Source organism: Cucurbita pepo, chromosome 2 (assembly GCF_057944985.1).
Source record: "Cucurbita pepo subsp. pepo isolate OVF chromosome 2, ASM5794498v1, whole genome shotgun sequence".
NCBI lineage: Eukaryota > Viridiplantae > Streptophyta > Magnoliopsida > Cucurbitales > Cucurbitaceae > Cucurbita > Cucurbita pepo.
Window position 1 is genome coordinate 2,774,082 of NC_141799.1, and position 27,540 is coordinate 2,801,621.

The window sequence follows — 27,540 nt, forward strand, 5'->3', positions numbered from 1 at the left end:
CTCCCCCTCTTCGTGCAATTCAACTTATCTTTTCTCAATGTGTCTCATATGAAGAATTATTACGTTTTAATATAAAAATTGTGGCATCGAGACCATTATTTTATTATTATTATTTTGAAAAAAAAAATTCAAAAGAAAATGATGGTTATAACAACTGAGAAAGACAGAAAGACAGATGGGGCTTGATGGAATTTGACAGGGACTTTCTCGTAATTTTACCCAATAAGAGACTGAAAAATATATTCTAAACCCAAAAATAGCAACATTTAATAATTTTTCTCTAAAAATAAAACATAAATGTTGCATTAATTTTTAAAATATAATTATTTTTCTTAATATTAGTCTGAGAAGAGATTCAAACTCATCATACATAGCCTTAAGAACAAAGGAGTAGAGCCGTTGGATCGAAATCTCCGCCCAAATGTTACGAGTTTACAGTAGTTGTCTAATAATATTCTTGGTACAGAAAAATGGAAGGGTTTCTTTTTCCTTTTTTACATGGAATATTCTCCACTCTGTGGGACTAGGAGGATCTGTGGTAACCTACCTCACCTCACCAGCAATCAGTGTACCACATTGTTCTCGCCCTTTTTCTGGAAAAATAAGGATCCTAATAGAACGGCAATGCCTGTTATTGCAATAGTGAATATAAGGCGTCGGGTAGAAAACTCCTGCGGCTGTCTTCTTCGAGCGCCTCGACCTCTAGCTTCTTCTCTTTCTGGTGGTGCTGACCCCACATCCCTTCAGACACAGTTGACATGTTGTTAGAAAGAAGATAACAAATTGAACGTTCGGAATTTCGAATACGAGAACCATGAACATACATCACGTGTTTCGCATTCAATCGTACTAACACGAATGGTGATCCCTAAATGTAAATGGAATTCATCATTCAATGAAACATAGAGAAAATGTCGAGCTAAAAGTCTAAATACACTGGCTCATCAAATCGCTGAAGTGGTCACATGATAAATGAAATAGAGGAATTTAAACGATTCACATTCCCGCCCTCCAAAAAGAAGAAAAGAACGGAGAAAAGTTACGAAAGTGAATGAAGAATTGCGGGTTTAAGTAGCAAGTCGTACCGGTCTATTTCACATACTTATTTTATATATCTGTGAGTGTCCAGGCTAGCTTGCGCAAACCTGGACTATTCTCACAAAACAACCGTTTGACCTTACTACATTTGATTGCCAAGATAACTTAGATAACACATCTATGAACTCGTTCTCTCTAAATCCTTTATTATTCACGCGACTGTTATTGACCACTAAAGACCAAACTATGGAACAATGCAATAAATTTCTCACATACAAGAAATTTCTCACATATAACAAATTTTTAACCGTGGAATAATGCTCTAACTTATTCCTTTAGATGGAGCCAACTCCATAGGGCAGAAGGAAGAGAGGAGTATATGCAAATTACATGGCGTTGGTGAGTGCATTACCACGAGATAAGACACTTCCATTTACTGATGAAGCTTTTGGTGAGGATTATTGAGATGAGTAATCTCACGTTGACTAACTAAGAAGAAGATCATGGGTTTATAAGTAAGGAACACTATCTCTATTGGTACGAGTCTTTTTGGGAAAACCAAAAGCAAAGCCATGATAGCTAATGGAGCAGACATTATCATACCATTCTAGAGGTTCGTGATTCCTAACAGTTTTAAGTTTACAAAAGTTCAAGGGGATGTTTCCGAATACAATGCAAGTTTCAAGTATAGAACTTGGAACTTCGTAGCTTACAAAAGTTAATAGAACAATAAGACATCATCTAGACAATAACTTCAACAGATAACAAAACTGTTATTACCCGAAGCATTAGAGATTTAGTTTAGAAAAACAAAACTAATAGATGTCTATAGTAAGATCTATGCGTTCGTTTTCTAAAAAAATTCAGCCTGTCGAACTCCGCTATAGCAATGAACAAGTTTCGTTTTTCCTAGAAGGCCAAAACGGAAGGGTTCAAGCAAAAAAATTAGTATAAAAGTAATTGCAGAAGCAACAAATAAACACTGATACAAGTTAAACAATCAGTTGATCAAACATTAATTGATTCTATATACCTGGAAGACTCTGCTATATTATCTGCTGCTGCAACATTCTCGCAATTATTCTCATGACTATATCTTTCTCGCAGTCTTATATATCGGCGACACAGATGACAAAGCTCGGTCCTGTTACCACAAACCTCCTATACATTTGAACCAACAAAGGTAAGTTATTACATTGAGACCTCCATTGAAGTTCTCGTTTAACTTGCAAGTAACAATCCGTCAACGTACCTGATGCTCGGCCAAATCTATTGCTGGCAATGGGAACTCACAAAACTCGCAAGTAACAATCCTTTGAGGGCAATTTTCACCTTTATGAATGGCTAAAATGTCCCGTTCCATGGTCTCGCTACACAGCGAACAGGAAACCTGTCGAAATACAAGGCCACAAACACTTGAAATTCCAATAATTCAAAGAACTACCACTAATCCTTATCCAAAGACCGTAGAGCCACAACCTAAACTATACAGAATCATAACCCTCAAGCTTAATGTTATAATCGAAGCTGTATAAACAATGCAACAAATTGGAACAAAAACCTAAATTAAGAGAGAAAGCGGAAGAGTAACATAGAGTAGCCTTGAAGTGCATTTCAGAAATGGTTATCAACAAAGTTTGAAGGATAAGTCATCGTACAGAAGCATGGGTGTTCAGGAAATGTTCCTCCGCATGTCTTTTAGGAACCATATCGCCGCATATTTTACATTTCTCTAGGTTCCGCTCGCAATGAACAGAATGCAGATCGATATTTGTCGACGGAATGTCTCGGCCGCTGAATGGAGAAGACAAAGCAATCATCGTTCATATCGTCACTATAGAAGAACAACTTCTAGAAACGGAATCAGGTGACAAAAATCATCACGAAGAAGATCAAACTTCAGCGCAATTCACTTTCTGACCTAATATTTCTTTTCTAAATTAACAAACCAACGATCCACTCTCCAGCAGATTCGTGACTAAACTGGATAAGAATCTCTAACCATATGGATAGAAAGAAACCGAAATCCAAAACAATCGCAAAAGACAATCACGATTGACACAATTCAAAAAAATCAACACCAGAATCAAGAGAAATTGAAATCGCAAAAAATCTTCAAGTAATTTTTTGCCGTAAACATAGAAGTTATCGATCCATCCAGAATTACAATACCAGTGACTGCATAAGCTTGTGGTCGCTTCGGATGCAACTGCCATCGGAACGAACGAACGAACAGAACGTAGGCGATCGTTGTACAAGGTCCGTCAAAATTAGGTAAACGATAACTGAATCGCTGCAGAGAAATTCGAGGAGATCAAATAGGGGGGAAAAAGGAGCAGAAAATGATAAGATTCTGAAATTGAACGAAATTTACCTAGAAATTCGTCGCCGTGGATCGATAACGCTTGGAGAACAAAGAGCAACCGACTTCGATTCAACTACTTCTCATCGAGTGAATGACTTTCACGAATGGAGACGATCCACCTCACCCACCATTTACCAAAATGAAAAGAATGTTCGATTTAATGATTGTGCATATATATATACTTATCCTTTATCCAGCTTTGTTCGGAAATGGAAACCGACAAATACATACATACATACATACATACATATATACATACATGCATACATACATACATATATACATACATACATATATATATATATACATACATACATATATATATATATATAACAAAAATTGTTAATATTAAAAAGAATATATAAAAATCATAATAATATACTAATTTTAACCTTAAAATAAATAATTTTCGTATTTTTATAGAAGCGGGGGCTAGACCTCTTTAATGGGCTGGGCCTAGACTTCATTTAAGCCCAACCACATTCGTTCAACCTTTACAACATTTAGAAAAATTTATTCATAAAATATTGAAAATTTGCAACCATTTTGATTTTGTTGAACAACTTGATGAATTTAGTATAATTTTTTTTAGAAGGAACAAATAATTATTGATAAAATTCATCATATTTTTACGGTGTGATGGTTCGAACTAGCTGTACCTACTATTTCTTTTTTACGGCAAAGCTCCGAAAATGCATAGAGACTTTTAATTTTATTTGTATTTTGACAATGACTCGATTTGTTTTAACTAGGTACTACACCTCGGAGTCTAAAATAAATTCGATGAAGAAACAGTAGCTCGAGAATAACTGCTCGCAGGATAATCCATTTTTTCTCGAAAAGATACGAGAAAGAAAGATACTAAATATAAAGGGTAAAGCAGCCATATTTTTATAGAAAAAAATAAAAAAGATAGAATAAAATATTCTGCTTTTATAGGGACATATTGCAATATTATTTTAACCAGTGAAATAATGACGTGGCAAATAAAAGAACATCAATTTATTTCATATGTCGTGATTTAATTTAGACAAGTTGTTAGTCCCAGGTTATCTACTTTTTTTATTAATTTGTTTGTATCTTACATTTGAATAGTTTGTTTTTTCCATTAAAAAAATCCTTCGAAATATAGAGTGTTTTATCTGTTGGATTGAAAGTCTCAAGTTAATTTAGAGAATGATCATACATTTATAATCAATGAATACTATCTCCATTAATATGAAATTTTTTTGGTAATCCCAAAACAAAGCCATGAGAACTTATGTTCAAAGTGGTCGTATTCGTCTAACATCTTATCAGAGTCAAGCCTCTTCAAAGGCATATTTCTTTGATATAGACCGTCTCATTTTAAAATTTATTAATTGGTATAAAAAATACTACAGTACTCTCTCTTAAATAAATTTATCTTTATTGTCGGTTGAGGTCTTTTCCTATTGACCACAATACTTTAAAATAATAATACCATGATCATTATGTTTAAGAAAAGAAAAAAAAAACGGACGAAGTATCAAGGAATCAGACGTGGAATATTCCATTATGGAATTTTGCATTATGCCCAATCACATTATTTTCACAAAATTAATTTCCTGTTATATAAATTAATAATAAAAAAAACTAATATAATACATTAATGAATCCAAATAGCACAAATTTCTCTACTTTTTCGTTATCATGGTAAAAATTAATTAATATAAATCTATTATATTAAGTTTAATAATATTTAATTTTAAATTTTCTATATTTATGTTTCAAAATAACATAAAAATATGTAATTTTATTCTGAAAAAATTTAAATTATTTAAAAAGCAAAATTTACAATATCAAATAATTGGAGGCCAAAAATAAATTAAAGCATCGTGGAAACGACGCGTCTTTTTCTTTTTTTCTTTTTTTTTTTTTAAATAAAGATAATAATGATGATGGCGGTGGTAATAAAAAATGCACAATTTTCAATTAAGGAAAATCTGTTATATATTATTTTAATAAAAATCGTCATTTCATGGTTGTTTCGGAGATCACCGATGTTGAGTGGAGCACTCTTATCCATCCCTCCTCGTGAAGGAAAGGACCTGGCCCCTTCGCTAGCTGGAAATAACATTTTGACTCACTTTTCATATTCTCAACCAAATATTTTATTTTATTTTTATTTTTATTTTTAATTATTAGTTGGCAATTCATATTAAAATTATTATCTTTTAAAACAAGTTTTAATTTATTTGCATAATCCTTTTACCCTTTTATCCTTTCAATAACGTTAATTATGTACGAGAAATGTACTCTGCGTTCTGCTAACGGAAAAGTAATTAAAATGTAATATTAAAAAAGGGGGTAGTTGGTGACCGGCGGATCCGGGGGAGTGGAGTTGGAGGAAGGGATTGTTGAGTTGACACGTAGGATTTTCTTTATTTAGAAACCTTAAAATGTCCAAATAGAAACCGGCTGTTTCCATTATTCTTCTTTCCCCATCCGCACAAACAACAATTGGAAAGTGGGGTGGAGACGTGGCCCACGTGACGTGACTGTCTTCATGCCCCCAGTTCCAATTTAAATAATTATTAATATAAATATTTATTTTCCGAGATTTAAATAATATGTAAAAACAACAAATAAATAATATGGAATAATTATATGCCTTCGCGGTGTCCGCACCTACCAGAGTAAACATGATAATGTCTTCGACTCTGCGCTTAAAAAAATAAACCCTAAATAAATAAATAAATAAATATATATAATCCAATTTATGAATCAACAACTTCTCTCTACCAAAGGTTAAATATTGTGAACAGTTGTTATTTATCTCTTGCTTGCTTATATAACGTATCTTTCGAAAATCTCTCTGCCCTCGTTTTCTAAAACCTTCTCTTAAAACCGAAGTCAGAGGCTCGAGCATACGTCGCTTGGTCGTAGGTGACGCAAGAACGAATTGGCTTAGCTCACTTATCGTTGGAAAGTGAGTGCCGCACAATCGCAAGTCCGCTGCCATCAAAAGTGCGATTGTGACGAGTTCATGGAAAAAAAACAATCTAAAACTTAAGATATTTGACTGTATGACCGTTCAAAAAAATTGTATCTAGGCCTGACAGATAAAAAAATGTCTTAAAATGTACTATAGAGAGGTGTGACTAGTCTGCATGGGCTGGGCATGGGGTACCCCTATATCCTCTGCTACCTCATGCCCTAAGTACTATGCGTCGCACATGGGCATATGCTTGAGGCGTAGGGGGTAGTGGTCGTAGATTGAAGGCAGTTGACTGCGGCGGTGCAGTGGCTGAACTTGTACGGTTAGGCAGTGTCGGGGGTGCCTTTGGGTGTGCGACATGAGCCTCGTTGAGAATAGAATGAAATATTGCGATGTTGTCTTCTAATTTGGGCGGGCTTGAGGATGGTTGATGGCTGATACGATGATGAAACATGCAAGGTGGAATGGTGCAGGGTGCCTTCGGGCATGCGACATGAACCTCGTTGAGTGTGTGACTTTCATTATTCGAGTAAGACTCCATTTAAGTCGTTTATTTATAATTATTTTTTAATGTATTTAAAATAATTTTTCAATTTACCCTTCCGATCAAAAGCATCCTCGTACTAGCTTTTGAATTCAATATTCTTTAAAAAAATATCATTCTCCAATTAATTTATTAAATTTTCAAATCTATAATTCCATATTTATTCTCTTTGATTCAAATTTTTATAGTAACCACTTTTCCTGCATGTTTATTAAATAATTTAAATTATTCGAAGTCATTTGCCATTTATAATTAATATTAAATGTCGTTATAAAAATAACTAAATCACGTTTAAATTTGCTTTTTAAAACTGAAATTTATCAAATATTAATTACCAATAATTATTTAAAAAGCTAAAGCAATCGAAATGGAGCATAAATGCACCGACATTGTTACTAATTCTTATTATTTCTTTTAAATTACATTTTTTTTTCATTTCCTTTATTTACTCCAATTATTATTATTTTTTTTTTATTTCTTTTCCAATTTGTAAAATTTTTCAAAAGTATTTTTTAAAATTAAAAATAATATGCAAAATAAAATAAAATAAAAACATAAAGGTTCTTACAATTTAAAAAATATCGAATAAATTTATGAAGAATTTAAAATTTTTAAAATTAATTACTCTAATAAATATAAACTTTAATTTTTATCTAATAAAACTCTAAATTTCAATCCTACACCTAATTAATTTCTAAATTTAGAATTAGAGACACAAATTAAAAGGAAATAATTTTGTTATTGAATAATATATATATACTCTCACCAGTATATATTCAAGGAATATTAGGCCACTCTTCTCTTATTCTCATCTCTCAAAATTTTTAATAGAGCAAAAATTGAATTTTGAACTATAGGTCGATGAAAAACTAAAAAGATAAAAATAAATAAAAATCAAATTGAGAAAAAACGCAAATGAAACATATATCCGATCTTGAGCCTGAAGCTCTGATACCAAATGATATGTTAAGGAATCACTACAAGGGGAGTAAGATTCAGATTAATTTGTTGATCGAATATCTCAAGACAAGAACATTGTTTGAGATTCGAATCACTCCACAAGCAAGATTGATCATGTCGAGCTTGAATGATTTTATATGCAACATAAACTACATACAATTACAAATAACTTATTCATTGGCTAAAGGAAGCTAAAATGCTCTCTATATTTGTTTTTCCAAGAAAAGGTGCATAAAATGTAGAATAAGGGGAAAAAGACAAAAGTGGGGGCGAGAAATAAAAGTAAAATGTAAATATTTGGACTTTGCCTGAAATGACCCTATATTCTGTGCCCCATTTTCTTTCATACTGTCCCATAAAATTATACAATTATTTCATGGGTACAACAGTAAATACAAAAAACGTTGGAGGGCAATTTCGACAAAAGGCTGCATCCTTCTAAAATATATTTCGCACGTAGCAAATTTCCAAAAGAAGAAAATAGCAGTCTCCGTAGTCCGTATCCCATAGCCATAGCCCCACGCGTCGATGATCGATATAACAGACAGCTCGCACCTCGATGAATAAAATAGGTTAATAAAGTCGCGATCTGATTGGGCCACGTGTCCCTCATCAGTATGAACCCGCACTGGTTTTTCCCACACTGGAAAAAACCCAGAGCTATAACACATGGAACGCAGACCCCTTCCATATTTGGCGCTGTGCGGCTGAATTATGTGAACCCGCTTCAGTACAACGCTCCGTAAAAAAGCGTTGATTCTGTTGGATTTGATCTCTTTGCCTCGCCTCCAAACAGCACCGCACTCAACTGCAAAAGAGTAAGTTACGAACGATTTCCTGGATAATTCCTGCACATTTTCTCTTCCGTTCTTCGCTGCAGATTGCATCGTTTTCGTTTTCGTTTTCGTCGTTTTTCATCTGCTTTCGGAGTGTTTTTTTTTTTAAAATTATTATTTAGTTTTTGATCGCTCGCAGTAGGAACGCATCTCTCTTCTCTATGTGTAATTATTCTGTGCGTTATCGAGGAAGAATGAAGTGTTTTAGAGAACTGTCGTTTTCTTTTCTGTGATTTGGTTGTGATTTTTCTTTTATCTTTGTTACTTGTGAAATTTACTTGAGTTTCGTTATTCTCTGAAAAAATTTCCGGAAAAATGGACAGAAGAATCGAGTTTCGGATCTAAGAATGGGGAGAGGCAAGATTGTAATTAGGAGGATCGATAATTCGACGAGCAGACAGGTGACTTTCTCGAAGCGAAGGAGTGGACTGCTGAAGAAGGCGAAAGAACTGGCGATCCTTTGTGACGCCGATGTTGGAGTCATCATCTTCTCCAGCACCAGCAAGCTTTATGAATACTCCAGCACCAGGTTCTATGACATTCATCTTCTGTTTCTTTACTGTTTGCCTTTATTTTCTTCTACTTTTTTCAGTCTGAATAATTTCTCCGTTTTCGAACTTTATTATAATAGATTAATATCTAGTGCGACAACACATTGGTAGCCTCGCTCAATTAATTTACCTGGTTTTTCTTCATTATATTGGCGAGCGTGCACCTTGAATCACGATTATGACTTATGCTTTATAGTAAAATAAAATGTTGTGCATACTGAGAAATAGGAATTCTAGAGCCTATAGTGTTCAGGTTTTTTGACGTCTTGTTCTTTCTTGTGATTTTATGAGGCTCAGTTCTGTTATTCGCTTGAGCTCTCTATCGTTCAAACTTCGCTAGCTTCTCCTTTCAACTACTCCGCTCATAAACTCTATTGGCATATATCAAGTACCTTTAGAGTCATTGGTTGCCAGATACTCCAATAGTTTATGCCTATAGGATGGACTGCTATAATGCGAATTTGTGGCTTAGTTTCGTAGGATGAGAGTTCTGGATGAGCTAACCAAAGAGAAGTTAGCAGTCCAAAAATTACATTCGAACTTATACTTCAGTACTGTTCAAAGATCCAAGTGAACATGTTGTAAAGGACGAATATGGTTAAGAGATTTTCGGAGTTGCGATTCTCCTTGCAGCATAATAATCATAGAGCTCGTTTAGAATTGGAAAGGGAGGGTGAGAATCCTCAGTCACTTTTATCGGAGATTCAAATGGCTTATTCATGCGAGAAATTACGTACTATCTCATGATTGCAAATCTCTCGATGGATGGATATGAAGGTCGTGCACGATACTGGAATCAAATCATTTTGCACCATACAATTATCAATTTATCCTTGTAATGGATGCCAACCAAGAGAAATAGCGCTGATTGGAAAAGTGGATCTCTGTGCTATTTTTAGTTCTAGGAATCTGAACAGCCTAATTGGTCAATCAATGTTGCTCAATGTATGCTTCTTGGATTGGATCGAATGATATGGGTCAACATTACATTATTTCATCCATAGCTGTTATGATTCGACTCAAAATTGTTTCTAACAGAAAAGCCCTCTGGTTTAAGGAATGGACCAGATCTCATATTAGTTAGGCGTGTAGAATTAAAAGAAAGCATAGTTTTCCGACCTCACCATTCATAATTAGGGATGATTATACACTCATTGTTCTTCCACATTCTTAAACAACTGTTATATTCGAAAAGAACAAAGAAGCATGGTTTGAACAATAGATTTAGTCCCCAAGGGGCAATACTTTTACGAAATAGGGTTAAGTATGCACAGAAGTCGGTCAGGCAGTCTCACGCAGTTTGATGTTGTTGTGTGGTTCGGTTTCTGTGTACTTGTTGTACCTTCTGACTATTTAGCCTTAATAATAATTTTTAGCATCTTTGTTTTCTGCTTTTGAAAGAGTTTGTATTCGAGCATATCACATGTTAGAAAAGGCTTTGCATTAAATCTATTATCAATAATTCTTCACGTTACAATTGAAAACAAAATATTTAGGGGTGTTTGTTTCAAGTTTTTTTGGATGGAAAAGAGGGGAATAGACATGGATTTTACCTTGTCTGTTTCAAGTTTTTGAAATATGTTGTAAAAGTTTTTCACACGCATCATTATGGGTTTTTTTTTTTTTTCATTTTTCTTTCTATTTTTTTCATTTTCATTTTCTTTACTCTTTTTTCTTTTATTTTACATTTATTCATCTTTTTTTTTTCTTTCTTATTATTTTACAAATTATTATTATGTACATAGTATTTGATTGTTTAGCTATGTTCATTAATTATTTAATATAATGATTGAACTAATTATTTATTAAAATTTGTATAATTTTACTAAAATTATTTACTTGGAATTTTTTTTATTAATATAAATGGTTAAACAACTCAAAAATCTAAAATTTAATACATATTATTTATAACACATTCATTAAAATTTAAGACAGGTTACTGTTTTATTAATAAATTATTAGAGTGATTTAAGATTTAGTAAGTATATCTTATTTAGTATAATTTATTCTATCGTATACAACTTTTAATTTTTGAAATATTAGTTCAACTACATATTTATAATTGAAAGTTTATATGATTTTATTAAAATAATTTATTTAAAGATAATTGTTTTAATTGAACACAAATACTCAAAAACCTACATCAATCAAAATTAATTTAAAATTTAATTAGTTAAAACTATTTTAATAATGTAAAATAGTTAAGCATAGTTTATTGTTTAAAATTAAATAAGGAAGTAAATATAAAACATTTCTCATATAACACCAAACACATTTATTTTGTTCTCAGAAATTCTTCACGTTCTTTTTCCAAATATTCTTTTTCAGGTATATAGACAAAATCTTGAATCAAATAAGCCTTTACAGATTTTTTTTTTTTTTTTTTTTTTTTTTTTTTTTTTTTCTTCTTCTTCTTCTACTTGGAAACCTTCCCTTATTCAATTGTTTTCAATGATTTCTTTTTGCTTTTAATACTCAAAACACGATTCAATATCTTAAAGTAAACAACCTTAAGCGTTCAGATGTATTTCACCCAGAGGCATTAGGTTATATAGTTGACATCATTTCATAAGCTATTTTTACTGAGTATCGATTTTTTTTTATAAAAAACTTAGGTACTTGAAATCTCCACTTGAAGATGCAAATACATAGGACATAGTTATAAAATTTGTTTGAAATTCTAGAGTGGCGATATTAAGGGTTGGGTGATAACGTTTATTTTAACATTTATCTATTTCAAAAGAAGAGTAAATTTTGCATTTTTGTTTTTATGTAAGACAGAAAAGCCTGTTGTAAGAATATTATATTTAGAGAACAAGAGAAAAAGATGGATACATGGATTTAAAAGGAGAAGGAAAATTGTGAAGATCTGCGTGTATGAAGTTCAACCGAGTCCTACAACACAAAATCGTAGCTAAGCACTGCACTCACGTTTTGCTTAATTCATTTGGCCTCATTGCATGCCCATACTCTATTGGTCACTCATCATTCTTTGAATCCTTGTGAATCACCATTTCTCCCATTGGAAAAGGGGGTTGATCTCATCACCCTTGGCGATGAGCTCTTCTTCATTACTAGACCATGCTTAGTAGGGTTGGATTTAAATCTTGAGCAGTCTATCATGATTTGAATTTACTCTTGTATTATTTGCTTGAACCATTAGGCCAATTCTAGTTGATTTTGAGACTCATATAAAAACATAGAAATAGCAAAGATATCTCAAACGTAAGGTCTATATATTTCTCGAGAATCCTAGAAAGCTTAAATCTTGATTTCACTCAACTGTGAGTTGACTACACTAGCTACCCTCTACCCATCTCTCTCGTGAGAGGAATTTGCCTCCATCTCACATTCACGAGTTATAAAATTCTCCGTTCAAAGGTCTATATATTTCTCGAGCATCCTAGAAAGCTTAAATCTTGATTTCACTCAACCATGAGTTGACTACACTAGATACCCTCTACCCATCTCCCTCGTGAGAGGAATTTGCCTCCATCTCACATTCACGAGTTATAAAATTCTCCGTTCATGATAATTGGTGGGTCCCTCCTTAGGAGATTGTTTAGGGGAATTATCCTTGCGACTTGGTTCGCTCACAAAAAACAGATATTTGCAAAGTAGGAAAAGAGAGGACAGATGCTGTAGGGATAGTTGGATCATGGGGGAAAAAAGCGTACATGTTGTCTAATAAATAACCTTTCAAACCCACTTTCCACATATAATTTTGACTACATATGCCATGATTTAATTAAAAAATGTCTTCATGTTTTTCATTTTAAACTTTTTTTTGTGTATTAAAAACTTAATTCTTAGGAAAGAATAATAGTTTCTACCAATAAACATTAGAATTATTTGTTTTATTTGATGAAACACTAAATTCATCATTTGTAACAAATACTAGAAAATTTTAGAAAGGGAGACAATGTTAGAAAAGGAGACTTTTGTTTCGAAAGATTAGAAAAGGAGTATAATCATAATGGTAAAAGCTGTAAAATATGTGGAAGAGTATTTTGAGGAGTGTAGATATACTTGTTGTAAATCTAGTTATTCATATTCGAAGACAAGTGTAGATATTTGTCGATGATAACTTGTGAAGTCCTAAGAACAGTAAACCAAAAATAGAGTCTGAAAAGATGTCATATGAACATCAAATTTTCGTTCAATATTCTGCCCTAAAAGTAGTTTGAAATATAAAAGAAAGGTCAAAGGTGGTAGTGTAATAGAGCACGACAAAATATAATGGTACTAAAAACTTTAGATTTTTGTTGTTTTATTTTATTGTTTGATATAAAAACCAACGCAGCGTACATGAAAAATGAAGTTAAAATATTTTGAACAGTAACCTTAAATTATATCCCAAATTTTCAAATAAAACAGTTGAAACAATTAAAACATATTTGTACTGATGTATCAAAATTAAACATTTCTATAGACATGACCATATTCATAAGATTCGACTAAACATGCCGTCATTTTTCTCTTTTGTTTCCTTTTTTCTATTTTCTTCTGCAAATAGAACCCCATATTTGCTGTCCCGCTCTACTGCGTTTGAAGCTGACACATAAGACATTCACTTCTTAAATCAGTTCTCCAAAATTCTACCTCGTAAATATTTATAGAATTCTTCTATTTCTTTTTATTATTATTATTGAAATTTTAACGGTCAAGGAAAACTTTTTTTTTTCTTTTTCAATATATAAAACTTTATTTTAAGGTCGGTGTAAAAAATATAATGGTGGGCATAGTAATAAAATTTCGTGTCATGTCGAATGTCTATGGATTCGACATCTAGAGGAATAATGAAAGGCCGATTCTCAGATCAATAAAATATTAAAAGAAATGTAATCCAACGTGCATAGAGTATATAAATATTTAATTATTTTAACTCATTTAAAAAGTAAATAATTATCTATCAATTTAAATATCTTAAATTTTTTTTGTTTTTAAGTTTTATTTAGGAATATTCATTCACATAACATTTTATCAGTATGTCAACCTCTGACCCAACCACATTCTCTATCATTACGTAAAACAGGTATTAGAATTTCTGTTAAAAGTCAGTATTATTATTATAGTTAATTTTATTCGTTAAAATAAAAGGTAGAGAAATTACGAAAACCAATCTTAGGATCCCACTACGCATGCCAAACAACCAAAAACAGACCGCCATTCAAGATAACGATAGGAGAAGAAAAAAAAATTGTAGCCACTTACTTTCAACATAGCTTTCCAAAATCATAGGCAGTATCAGTCATAAAAGGGTTCAACTCTTCCCTTTGTAGCGGCATGGATATCTAGTTTTTCTTCTAATAAAAATGTTAAGAGAAGATAGATACGGTGATATGTTGGGGAGAATAAAAGTTAATAGAGAAATGGAAAATATATGTCAAAGAAAGAAGAGCTAGAAGGGGAAAAATTATAGTGAGAAAAGTAAGAAAAGTATATATTGAAGGAAAAAATTGAAGAGAGAAATTTTGGAGAAAATCGATAGGGTCTATTTATGAAATAGTTTTAGAAGAACATGTAAGAAGAGTGTATATTTATGAAATCTTGTTTTATATTGTTTTAAAAATTAATTTATAATTTCAGAACCACTTTTCAGATTGTAACAAGTGATTATTAAACAGTTCTATTCTTCGGAAAGAAGACAAAACTATAAACCAAGGGAAAGAAACGTAGTAGTTCTAGGTTGACACTAGAGGTCTAGGGGCTGATAACGAAGATAAGAAATAAAATTCATTATCGAGTGCATAATTAGACCATATTTATTAAATTAGTTATTTCTCTGGTTTTGAGAATATTCATGAAACATAATTATGTAAATTTAAAACATACTATAATATGTACTAAAAAAAATTTATTCAAATGACACATAACAAACATCTATAAAGAGTTCAAAAGAGTTCAAAAGTTTGAATTCTCTTACCTCTAAAATGTTGTCAAATTCATACGGAATAAATATTAGAATTAACTAACGGAGTAGTTTTATGATATTAATCTTCATGTATTCGTGGAGAAAATGCTACATAATTCAATGTTTAAATTTATGAATAGGACACGGGAGCCTAAGATCTTAATGATTAAACAAAGCATGCATGTATTCTTAAAAAGAAAACACAATAATGATAATTAAAAGAAACTTAAATCATTATATTATTATTAAGGTCTAGTTAGAATGATAAAGTTAATCTACTAACCCCCTGTCAAGTTAGAATGATAAAGTTATTCTACTAACCCCCTGTCAAATATATTTATGGAAGTTTTATTGATAGACGTCAAAAAAATAATTTTATATATATATAACACAATCTTAGAATACATGAATAATCTTAGTTGTGGAAAGTTTGAATTGCGAATGAAGTTTTTATTTGACAAGTTATGCATGAGAGAGCTAACCCTATAGACCACATGCATAAGCATTATTCAATTTTGTGGTTGTAGTGGTGGATGCTCTTAAAAGACAAGTGCTTGAAGATCTAGATCATATCCTTCGGGGTCGCACTCAGATAGCTTTTCTAACATGGAACCATTTTTCTGCGTCATTTGGCATTTGTTTGGCTTGTGATGGAAATTTTTGTTTAATGATAAGAGCTTTTGTAATGGGATAAGAGGCAATATCTTTGGTTTGTAGCTTGTTTTGCCCTTTTATTGGACATTTGGCCTGAGGAATAAAAAAAAACCCTTTAATGCGTTCTCTTCTGATTTCTGTTTCAATGAATTGTTGTAAATATTGTACGGTGGATCGGAACCATTTTCGGTAGGCCTTCAGTTTAGGTATTGTTTAGACTCCTCTTGTTTGGTGGCTCTTTTGTGTGCCTTTTTTCCAAATTTTTGACGAATCATTCCAACATTGTAAATATGTTTTGGATTTGCCATCTCGGTCTGGTTATGGATAATGGTAATTGTTTAGTTTGTTTTAGAGAAGATTTCCCAAGACTGGGCTGTTTTGGCTATAAGGGCTTCTGCATTCCTCAAAAACTATATCTCTTGTCGTCTTTAAATCTTAGTCTATTATGTATGTAGAATTTCTGCTATGGGTATGTTTGATGTTTGTATGCAAACTGATAGAATAGATAGGAAAGCTTGGAAGTTGCAAAACTCGTTCTCCTTTCATACAAATCACATCTTAAGAATCTTTATATTATTTCCTCTTTCTTTGACATCCCAAGTATCGAGCTTTGGAGGTGACTTTTTTTTAATATTAGAAAGCAATGAGGCTCAATGCCATCAGGACCATTTTCTGGGCATTATAGACAGGAGGAAATAGAAGACTTTTTTAATGTACGTAGTTTTTTCATAAATAATGTAGGCTTGAAGTGATTTGTGCCAATTGAGGTAACTCCTTTAGCTGTTGCCTTATAGTTCCATCTCGTTACCTATTTCCCTAGTTTAATCTTGTAATCATAGTTTTCTACCAGCTACCCTACACCTTTAATCTCTGTCATGTTTTCCAGTTTGATGAAATTTTCCATTTCTGTAACTAGCAAGATGATGGTAAAGCAAAGAGTGGAAAAGAATGCATCATGAGAATTCACATAAAGTTCTACGTTACATTTAGTGGATTCAAATTATACATTTTATGGTTTAAATCTTACAGTTATCTATTGAAACTCCAGAAGTGCTGTACACATACCTGACCGATAAGTGCAAGGAATCCTTTGCTTTGATCAACGTGACACTCCATGAATGTAGATGCCTAAAATTTGCATCATTAATTGAAAGACCGAGAGCATGATGCGTGCCTCTACAAATAAAATGAAAACCATTAAAGGAGATGTTAAAAATGTATTCAATTACTAAGGGTATAAATATTGGATAGGTTAAATGGAAGTCAATGGAGATAAAATGTTATGTACCTGAGTGAGATATCAATAGATCATAGATAAAATCTCTCACTTGTCTATTGGCCATGCTATCCGTCTTTTGACCTAGTCACTCTCAACCAACGTTTCATCCCAATACCATAGACTGCACTGTTGAAACACTATACCTGCCATGTAGCTATACAAAAAAGATTGGTGAGGTTTGCTCACTTATGTTTAATGTTCAGTTACAAAAAAGACGTGGTGGGCAGTAGAATATTCAAGGAGGCACATTGGGAATTAGGTTTCATTGAAGGCTGAACCATTACAAATCTTCATTTAAACTCTCTAACCCAATATTGCTTTGACATTGTTTATGTTAATTTGAATTTGCATATTGTTAAATTATAAATTCTATTGGTGACCATGAATTGTTTTGAACATAGTTCTCAATATTATTTCATTGTATCTGTATAATACGTGAACTTAAAATTTCTTTGTTTGAACTTTAGAAATTCTAGGAGAAATTGATTGCTCGAACTAATTTTGAATTTTTTCTTAAATAAAAAGGAAGGTTCGGATGTTAGGCAACCCTTTTTGCCACCCATCTAATGTTGTCATGTGGCTACAAATTTCATTCTACCTATCTGCAAATTGGACTTCTCTGTCCTTCCTTCCTGTTCACAATCACTGATGACGGGAATAGATAGAGGAATCAGAGAATGAATCGTTTCTTCCACTATATAACCGAGAAGAATCTTGAAAATGTTAAGAGGCTACCTCATGAGAATAGAAGTCTAGGTTTAACCGGGAACACTAAATTGAAAGGAAATCATGGAGTAAATAGGGTTATCTTATTGATGTATGCTCACACAAGGTAGTTAAATTTTCAACTTTTGTTTTCCCAATAGATTTTCATTTCTTGCCCATATCATTATGATTATAACTCAGATTATTGACTCTTACCAGCATGAAAACACTAATAGAACGATATCACAAGACAAAAGAGGAGCACCATCAGCTTGGGGTCTCGACTTCAGAAGTCAAGGTATTCTTTAGTATCTAAGACTTGATTATTTTTCCTTCCGACTGCCAGACATGTTAGGCAAAAGATCATGTATGATTGTTAAAACGCAAACACCTAGATTTCCTATCTGTCAATTCTCTGGACGATGACTAATAAGAATTATACATCATAGTTATGGCTGGTACGATTAAGTTGTGGAATGAGGGGGTGGGGAGGAGCGGGAGGGGTTTGGGACAGTGCAGTTAAGGTATAACAGCAGTTTGATTTGGATAGGAAGAGCTGCCCGAAGTGAATTACTAGGAAGAACATCAATCATTATGGGATCAAATGTGGTTAGATTTATGTTGAAATCTAGGTTTGACTCGTCGAGGATCATGGGAATTTGGACGTAATAGTACTCATCAAAACTACTGTCAGAATTATAAATGCATATTTTGCTTAAAAGAGATTCCACGAACCTGGTATTTATCTGGCACATGCTGAAAGAACAATTCAAAACAACGATCATGAGATCATGAATCTTGGATCCTTGAGCAATCTCCACCTGGACAAAATCAAACAGATGATTCAACATCAAAATCCAGAAAAATAAAAGGGAGCAGAACGCATAAAAATGGCATCACGACAAACCTCAAAGGCTTTTTCATGAAATGGCAAACCTGAAAAGTTAAGGTGTCATTCTATATTAACAAAAAGTATTAGATATTTCTACAAAATAGATATACAAACTATTAAATAATAATAATAAAAGATACAATTCTCTACTTTGGCCAAAAATTATAATTTTGCCAATTCACATCTCAAGTATCTCGTATGTTATTCAAAAATTTAAAATATGACCAAGAATTTTGCTCAAGTATGAATCCCGATCCTCATTAATGGGATTCTTCGGCTCTTCAGTCTCCCCAAAAGTGGACATGGGTGTAGGCCAGGATGTTGAGAGAACAGGGATTGTAGGCAAGGATTTTGAGAGGAGACGGGATGCAGACATGAACAGAAATCCCTTGACCATCCCCAGGCTAACATAACATTTACATCAGACTAAGATACTGATTACCTTCATTTTCAGAAATGCTTTTTGGTATACTCTATGCTAGCTTAATACATTTTTGTGCATGAATATAGAAGGCATACTCTTATACTTCTAAATAGTATGAAAATTACATTCTGATTTTTAATCATTAGTACTGGCAAAGGGAAGCAGCAATGTTACGGCAACAACTGCAGAGCTTACAAGAAAATCATCGGTACTAACATACCCTATTCTGTTCTATTCTATTTCATTACATTTTACTTGATAAACACTGATACTAGAGGAAAGTGCAAAAGAATGAAAAAACAAAACTACGAAATTTACTTCGGCTCCTTAGGCCATATGCGAGCCTCCAATCTACTTCATGCACTCATAACCATGGACACTTATTTCAGATAGCATTTATTGACGACCAAGCATGATCCAAACATAAATTTCCTAATATATTTCCTGCATGTTGCTCAAGTAAAAACTGCTATACAAGTTAAACCACTAATTCGTTCCGATAGAACACCACTAATAGATATAATTACAGGCAGATGATGGGTGAAGAGCTGACTGGTCTGAGTGTCAAAGATCTACAGAATCTAGAAAACCAACTGGAGATAAGTCTCCGTGGTGTCCGTATGAAGAAGGTATCTAATTGTATCATTTATTAAATGTGTTGGGTGTTTAACAACAGTTTCCTTTCTTTGAGCAGGATCAAATCTTAATGGATGAGATACAAGAACTAAACAGAAAGGTTAAGCAACTACAGTTCTGAAATTTCCGTTCTCAATAATTTTGTTTACTAAATTTCCTCCTCTTTGTTATAGGGAAACCTAATTCACCAAGGCAATATGGAACTTTATAAGAAGGTAAACCTAATTCGTCAAGAAAATCTGGAATTATACCAAAAGGTAAACGATGCAGATAATTGAAGCAAACTTTAATTATTTTCAAAAATAAACTAAAGGTGTCTCTTCAGCGACATTTGATGAAAAAAGAGTCTAAAGGTTCTAATTGTTTAACAAATAAAACTTTGTGTTGCTTAGTCACCATCAAAAGAAAATTTTCACCATCCTAGGTCTATGGAACAAAGGATGCCAAGGGGGCAAGCAGTCTTACAAATGGCCTGGGTGTGGGAGAGGATGCAGTTATACCTATCAGCCTTCAACTCAGCCAACCACAACAACAAAACCTTGAGGCACCAGAAAAAGCAACAAAACTGGGGTACAGTTGCGACAAAATGCATAAGTGTTCAATAATGCGTACAAATGAACTTTTCCAAAGTCAGTATTCCAATCTTGTTCTTTTGATGGTTGCAGCAGACTACAACTACGCTAGCAAAAAGAGACCTTACACCAACCAGGAAGATGTTACTCATTTTGCATCAAGAAAACGGTGTGAGGTTGCAAATTATCTTTCAATCAACGAATTCCGGTAGGGTAATGGACTATTCCATAACCAACGAAACTAGCTTTGTCTCGTTTGTGGTGATTAATACAAGGGAATTTATGTGAAGAGAAGGCTATGTGCAACAAAAAATAATTGAAATTGCATCAGCATACAAACTTCATTTTCCAGAAATCTTAAGGTTTGCCACCTTCATAATAATCAGCTAGGTTCAAAAGTTCATGCTTATTATAGGACTGATGTTGGATATTTTATAAAAGAAAATTACGGAGATTCATCAAAGGAAACAAGTAGATTAAAAAGAAGATGACTACCAAAATTTTTCGCCCAACAGTATATGTTGTATATGTTACCCAAAAAAACCCCAACCCAAGAATATCATCCCCCTTCGTTAATTTCTTGTTGTCTTTTGCCTGTCGTTCTTTTTTCTTTCCTCTTCACTCTCTCTCGCCTCGCTTTAGCAGCTATTGGGACTACAACCCTTATCCCTTCGTCAGTCATTTTAGTCACTATTTGCCTCCTCATTTTTTGCCAGTTTGTGCCTTGTCAGATTGTTTCATTAGTTATGAATACGTTGGTTGCTCTTCTATTTTGGGTTTGCTTCATAGGTTAGCTAGTTTGCTTGCAACGGATCGTAGTAGTTGCTGTATTGATAAGAGTTAATATTGCATTTGGTTCACTGGAATTTTTGAGAAAGCCATGGAATTTAAGTCAGTCATTTCTCTCTCATTCATTCTCTCACCTACATTGGTTTGAGAAAGCCATGGTTGAAATGATGTTCTGCACCAAGACTCGGATTTTATCCAAACACAATAGAGATGAGTTTGGTACTACCAAAATTCAGAAACGTTGGTTTTCTTCAGGAGCAATTATTTATTGTATCATATGGCCAATATCAAGTAGAAGGAAGGTGATTAGCATTCCTTGTGAATTCCTAAAGCGTGGTGGCTTTTTTTTCTTTTTTTTTTTGTATGATTTGTCAGAGAGATTATATCATTGAATTCGAGAAGCTTGGCTGGAAGGATACTCAGCCTTTGAAATGTAGTACTAATTCATTTGGACATTGTGAATTCATTCAACCCTTCTTTTTCCTCCCTCGGTTGCAGATTTGTTTTGTCCAAAGCCCTCCGTTTCCAAGTCATCTTTTTGGGTAAGGAAAGATAAAGAAGTTGTTAATTTAAAGTGTGGAATTCTTTGCTGGTGGTTTCTCGATTGAATGTGCACGATGTTCGGAAAGATATTCAGAAGGCCATTGAAGTTCACTTCAAAACCATTTTTTTTTATTAATCCTTTTATGGATGATAAAGTTTTGCTACAATTGGAAGATACAAATTTTTTAGGTGATCTTGGTCCATTGGGTCATTGGTGGCTGTTCTTTTTTGTTTTCAAACGTTGTCTTTGGTTTGGTTTTCAGTGTTGAGTTTGGTTCTTCAAACTCTCTCTTTGCTAGTTTCTTTCTTTTTCTTTTTCTTTTTTTTTTTTTTTTTTTTTTTTTTTGCTCAGCTCGCTTGGTGTTTCTTATTGTAGAAGTTCCTTTCTATATCTTTTTCTTTTTTTATTCTCTGTAGTGGTTCTTTTTGTATTTCTCCGTATTTTATTTTTAACTTCCTTGTGGAGTTTGTATCCTTGAGCATTAGTCTCTTTTCATTTATTCAATAAAAAGTTACACAATTGTATATGACAGTCATCATGGAAGCACGGATAGTATTTACCTCATATCTCCACTGCTCAACTACAGTAAACTAATCCAGCAGTCTGCTGTAGCAAGATAATTTGCAAAACATTAGAGTAAGCCACAATTCGGCAAAGAAATTAAACCAAAAAAAAAAAAAAGATATTAGAAAAAAACCATCTCTACTAAACAGGGTCATTATAAATCCAAGACAATAGTTTAATCGGTGGATCACTGCAAATAATGATATTTCCAACTGCATAAATTCAATTTTTTATAGAAAGGAACATCATTTCATCAATTAATGAAACAAACAAGAACTTCCCCAAATGGATATGTCTGGCAGAAAATGATGAAGAAAGAATCATGAATGGTTCAAAAGCATATTGCATTGCACGTCACAAAAACAATCACAATTCAAAGTACATTTTTAGACAACAATCCTAATATTAACTTATAAAGTAAACAAGAACACCAAGAGACTTGAAAACAATCTAGCTACTAACTTGTATGTATTTCCCAGCTAGCTTAGAGCCCCCAACCATGAATTTGTGAAGCTCGAAGGTTCAGAAACAGATCTAGAACGTTTGTGTTTCAAGATTGAAGTTATAGAGGACATACCAAGTTAACGTTGCAAACCTCAGATACTATTACGGCAAGGATGAAAAAAAATCAAAAGCACTAATTCAATTTTCTAAATGATAACCAAACTTTCACTTGGGTCCCTTTTCAACTCCCCTAAAAGACCCCACAAAATCACATAAACATCGGCCAGAACAAAAGGCCACACGAGAGCCTTAATTCAAAATTATTCTAATTCATCTCCCCTCAACTCTTCATCCATTGCAATATAAATGATTAGTCAATCAAATAATATGTAGTAAATGAGTCAGTTTGAAAATAAACTAATGGCTCATTGAAGAATACTGTTCTCGTCAAATACAAAATCATTTTTAGAAATATCATATATAACCCAAACTCATTAAGAAACAAAGAAAATCTAACTTTTGACCATACTTGCATGACATATAGGATGTTAACAAATAAAATTCATGTTCAAAATTAACACTAATAAAAAATAATGTTCACAATGCTATATATCATAATAACTACTAGGAAATTATGTGCACAATGTCATATTCACAACATTATTCTTACTAGTGCACATTAACTAGATAGATCTAACATGCACAATCCCCAAAATAGAATGAGCTTTGGAAAGATCTACTTATGTAATAATATATAGCAAAAGGGTGAGTGAAAATAAACGAATGGCTCATTGAAGAATATTATTCTCGTCAAACATAAAATCATTTTTAAAAATATCATATATAACCTAAATCCAATTTAAGAAACAAAAAAAAAAAAAAAAAGGAAAAAATCTAACTTTTGACCATACTTGCATGACATACAGGGTGCTAACAAATAAAATTCATGTTTAAAATTAATACTACTAAAAAATAATGTTCAGAATGCTATATTCACAATAACTACTTGAAAATTATGTACACAATGTCGTGCACAATGTCATATTCACAACAATTATTCTTACTATGTGCACATTGAGTAGATAGATCTAACATGCACAATGCCTGAAATAGAATGAGCTTTGAAAAATCTACTTATTTTTATTTATATTTGTGAGTGTTAGACAAGCTTGTGCGCACCTCAAATAGTCACACGACACAATAACCTCACCCTACTGCATTTGGTTGCTAGAAAACCCATAGAATATTAAATCCTAGGTGGATGGCCAGATTGAACACATTCCCTCAGAGATTTATTATTCTCATCACCCTTATTGAACACTAGGCTGACCCAAAGTGTGTGGTGCTAGACATTAACAAAGTATATTCAACTCAAACCTTCAGTAAATTGGGATTGTTACTTTAATGGTTCTCACATTCTTACCTTCCTATTCTACATCGAAAGAAACAATTTACACTGGAACAACTGTTATAATCTATTTTGAACAATCAAAGAAGGTAAAATATAAAAATGCATACGCAAGTTACAAATGTGATCACTTCATATCCAAGTGATCTTTCTTGAAAGGTAAAAGAAATTTTATGTACAACAGAATAGACAGATGGATGACAGAAGGGTCAAATCCTCAAAAAGTGAGAATATTGGGAAAAAATAATGAATAAATGCACATTACAAAAGAATACATGATCTAGTGGTTCTATGTGGCCATACTAAATCATGAACATAGTGAACCAAAATCACCAATTACCAGCATACCCTATATCCCTATACAATCTTCTAAATAAAAGTTTCCAAAAAATTCTATAAAGGAAGAGTAAAATGTTGAACTCTTTCAAGGATATCAATTACAGGATTGAGATTATCACTAAAAAACTTCTAAAACAAAGCCACAACCTATGTTATCAAAGTCCTTGAGATTATTAACTAAGAACCATATTCCTGAAATTTTAAATTGCTGAGTTCTCACCATTGCGACTTTTCATGGCCCTAAAAAGAAACTATCGTTATGGTCCCCCATGCACAAGACCCATTAAAAATGTCATCAATAATGTCAGTGTTTTATCATATTTTAAATACTTATTCAGGACCGAAAATCAAATTGTTAGTCATTCTTAAGTTTCTACTACCTGGTGGGTGAATGGTACAACTAGACAAGAATATCAATAAAATTCATAATCTACCCATCTTCGCAACTTTTTGGTATGTACAAACTACCAAATAAGGATGGACCCAAACGTTGTGTCGAACTTTGTCACGCAAATGAGACTGCAAGGGGATTTTTTCTTCAAGTCAAGGAAAATGGCGGTTATTTTGTTCATCACAGGGTTTGTCAGTGGAAGAATTCTACCAGCCTCTAAAAGAAGTTTGTTGCATCTATTTCTGAAGACATAAGGTTACTCCAGTGCAGTAAACCTACTAGATGAATTCATTAACTTCACTGTGGATGATAACTAAACAAAACAACCAGTTGAAAGCCCAAATACTCTGAAATTCAACCTGCTAGCAGTTTTCATGATAAAGAAGACCTGCTAGCATACCAAAACAAAAGTTAAGAGTGCTAACTAATTACAAGACTTACAGTACCCTACATCACAAATACCTCGAAGATGATCTTGTCAGAAAGAACTCTTAGGATCTTGTTTAACTAATCCTACTAAAATAATGCTTTTAAGGAATGCGAAAAATTTAGCATTCAATAGAGCATGAGTCTTAACTTGTTATCAATTAATAAAATGTTGTTCACATTTAATAGCTTAAAAATAAGTCAATGTGATTTTGTTTCAACAAACAATAGCAGAAACGTTATTCAATAACCTTACTGACTAAACATGAACTACTCCCAAAGCTCTAGAGTTTCAAGGTATGTGATTAATCACCAATATCATCCCTATATTTATTTCAAGATACCAAACAAAACAATCCTTTCTTTAGAAACCAAACCAGAATCACCAACAAACAGAAAAAAGGTACAAGAAAAGGGGGAGGGAGGCCATATGAAAATCGTAATGATGTGGTTAACATCCAACAACTCAATAAGTAACTTAAATCATCTGCCTAGGTTCACGTTTAAATTAGTTACGGATGCGCAAATATATAAACAGATAATCTTGTTCACGGAATCTCAAATGCTTTAGAAAAACAAAACATAGCGGAAAACTAGTGGCTATCTCCAGAATACTTGGAGCGCTTAATTCCAGCCAAATATCAAAAGAACCAGACAGTTGAAGCTACGAAACTCTTGATCTATGATTTCCAACTCTCTTTAGATATAAAATCATTATCATATTATGCAAGCGTGCGATAAAATACGTGTTCAAAAAACACGAACATGCACAAAAACAAGCATCCTTGCTAATATCTCAATATAATAAATGACATACCAGGTAAATCCAAAGATCAGGCTAAGAATAAATAAACATTATAATGTCACATACACACATAGATGAAATAAATGCCAGACCGCCCTAGTCATTCTCTCATTTTATGTTTGCTCGAGAATAGTCCGAAACAATTGCAGTGGTGAAATGAAAAGACGGACCATACGTACCGTGGACCAGATCGAACACTGATTCTCAGTAGGAAAAACGTAGCAAAGTACGTAAAAGAGTGTGTAGACAACTTACGATGAAAAATGAATTCTACAATAAAACGATTCTACATCGTAATGCATCGCTCGGTTCATAAGAGGACGGTAGAGACAAGATTACCTAGTAATTCGCAGGCACCGGAATAGTTGAGCTAGGAGTCTCGCGTTTTTCAGTTCTCTTCTCCTCGGGGATAACAGCCAACCAACCAGATCTGAGAACTAGCTTCCGAGACAACATTTCCTTCCGAAAAAATGTAAGTCAATCGAACTGAGAAGCCATGAAAACAGAAGAATCGAGTACATTACTAAGATCAGAACAGAAAAATACATGAAAGACAAGCATAGTAAGCATGATTATAATAAGAGAAACACGAATATGGAGGACAATGAAGATTCAAGATCAAGAAGAAAAAAACAATCAATGAAGATATCCAAGAGAAAGAACGAAAACCTGAACAGAAGAACTGGATTGTATGTGATGCCTCGCGCGAGGAGACCAAAAGCGGTGGTACCAGGCAACGAGAGGCAGAGTCATTTGGCGTTTGATCTCTGCCCGAAACATACACGAAAATCGATAGTAAAGAAGATATTTATAGTCGCGATGGATTTAGCGCGCGTGGTACTTTGTAGTTGCCAATAATTTATAATATTATATAATATTTTCGAAAAAAATCAAACTTTATTTTATTTTAATTGTAAAATAGAAATTAATTATATCTACAAATTTTATAAAATGTAATTACTTACATTATTGATTTTCCAATTATAAAAAAAGAATTTTTTACACGTGTGCAAAAAACCAATCAATATCCACGTCCCGATTCCTGAATTAATAAATCAAATATGAAAAATTCGATATACTTGCGTGGCGAACTAATGCGTAACGGAATACCACGTGGCACTAGCTGAACAAATCTCCGCGCGTGTACAGGGAAATAATTAACAGAATTAGGTTTATCCACGTGGCAGAATAAGCGAACGAAGATGGAACACGTCGTCCATTCTAGAACCATGGAAATAGGTATTTAAAAATTGCAGAGAATAATAAATAATTAAAAATATGTACCGGCAACTGGGGGAACGACGAGTTAAAGAAATAATAAAGAAAAAAAAAATTATTTTTTAAATAAAATTTCTTAAAAGAAAAAATAAAGTACAAAAGCGAGTTGGGGAACCTATTTCTATGATGGCTTTGGAAAAAGTTAAATAATTGACGCAATTTAAATATTATTTGTTGTATATTAGAGCGCTAAGATATTTTGAGGTTCAAGTGCCACTTGTAC

General features: G+C 33.0%; 2 protein-coding genes and 1 long non-coding RNA gene across 14 annotated transcripts; 1 reads left to right on the forward strand and 2 right to left on the reverse strand.

Annotated features, from left to right (window-relative positions):
• Window positions 1-351: 351 nt before the first annotated feature.
• On the reverse strand, window positions 352-3,572 carry LOC111788541 (uncharacterized). Of its 2 annotated transcripts, XM_023668890.2 has the most exons (6): window positions 3,413-3,572; window positions 3,211-3,331; window positions 2,697-2,832; window positions 2,291-2,428; window positions 2,072-2,199; window positions 352-741 (listed from the first exon to the last, which is right to left on the reverse strand). In XM_023668890.2, the coding sequence occupies exons 2-6, from the start codon at window positions 3,252-3,254 to the stop codon at window positions 564-566; spliced, it is 624 nt and encodes a 207-aa protein (XP_023524658.1). In that variant the 5' UTR covers window positions 3,255-3,331; window positions 3,413-3,572; the 3' UTR covers window positions 352-563. The 2 variants fall into 2 exon arrangements, with proteins under 2 accessions (XP_023524658.1, XP_086977114.1); XM_087120988.1 differs by lacking the exon at window positions 2,697-2,832.
• Window positions 3,573-8,557: 4,985 nt separating this feature from the next.
• Window positions 8,558-20,736, forward strand: LOC111788758 (MADS-box transcription factor 23). 3 transcript variants are annotated; one of them, XM_023669245.2, is made up of 9 exons: window positions 8,558-8,684; window positions 9,026-9,231; window positions 18,025-18,103; window positions 19,268-19,329; window positions 19,651-19,750; window positions 19,816-19,857; window positions 19,931-20,014; window positions 20,182-20,327; window positions 20,423-20,736. In XM_023669245.2, exons 2-9 carry the CDS (start codon window positions 9,050-9,052, stop codon window positions 20,439-20,441), a joined length of 714 nt encoding a protein of 237 aa, XP_023525013.1. In that variant the 5' UTR covers window positions 8,558-8,684; window positions 9,026-9,049; the 3' UTR covers window positions 20,442-20,736. The 3 variants fall into 3 exon arrangements, with proteins under 3 accessions (XP_023525013.1, XP_023525014.1, XP_086977372.1); XM_023669246.2 differs by having other exon boundaries at window positions 20,426-20,736; XM_087121246.1 differs by having other exon boundaries at window positions 19,931-19,972.
• Window positions 13,563-26,843, reverse strand: LOC111788759 (uncharacterized). 9 transcript variants are annotated; one of them, XR_015419832.1, is made up of 9 exons: window positions 26,709-26,843; window positions 26,379-26,525; window positions 22,223-22,268; window positions 18,713-18,741; window positions 18,541-18,626; window positions 17,110-17,254; window positions 16,887-16,949; window positions 14,468-14,559; window positions 13,563-13,807 (listed from the first exon to the last, which is right to left on the reverse strand). It is a non-coding gene; the product is annotated as an uncharacterized LOC111788759 (long non-coding RNA). The 9 variants fall into 9 exon arrangements; XR_015419830.1 differs by having other exon boundaries at window positions 14,468-15,275; XR_002814218.2 differs by having other exon boundaries at window positions 16,887-16,997.
• Between the last annotated feature and the right edge of the window lie 697 nt (window positions 26,844-27,540).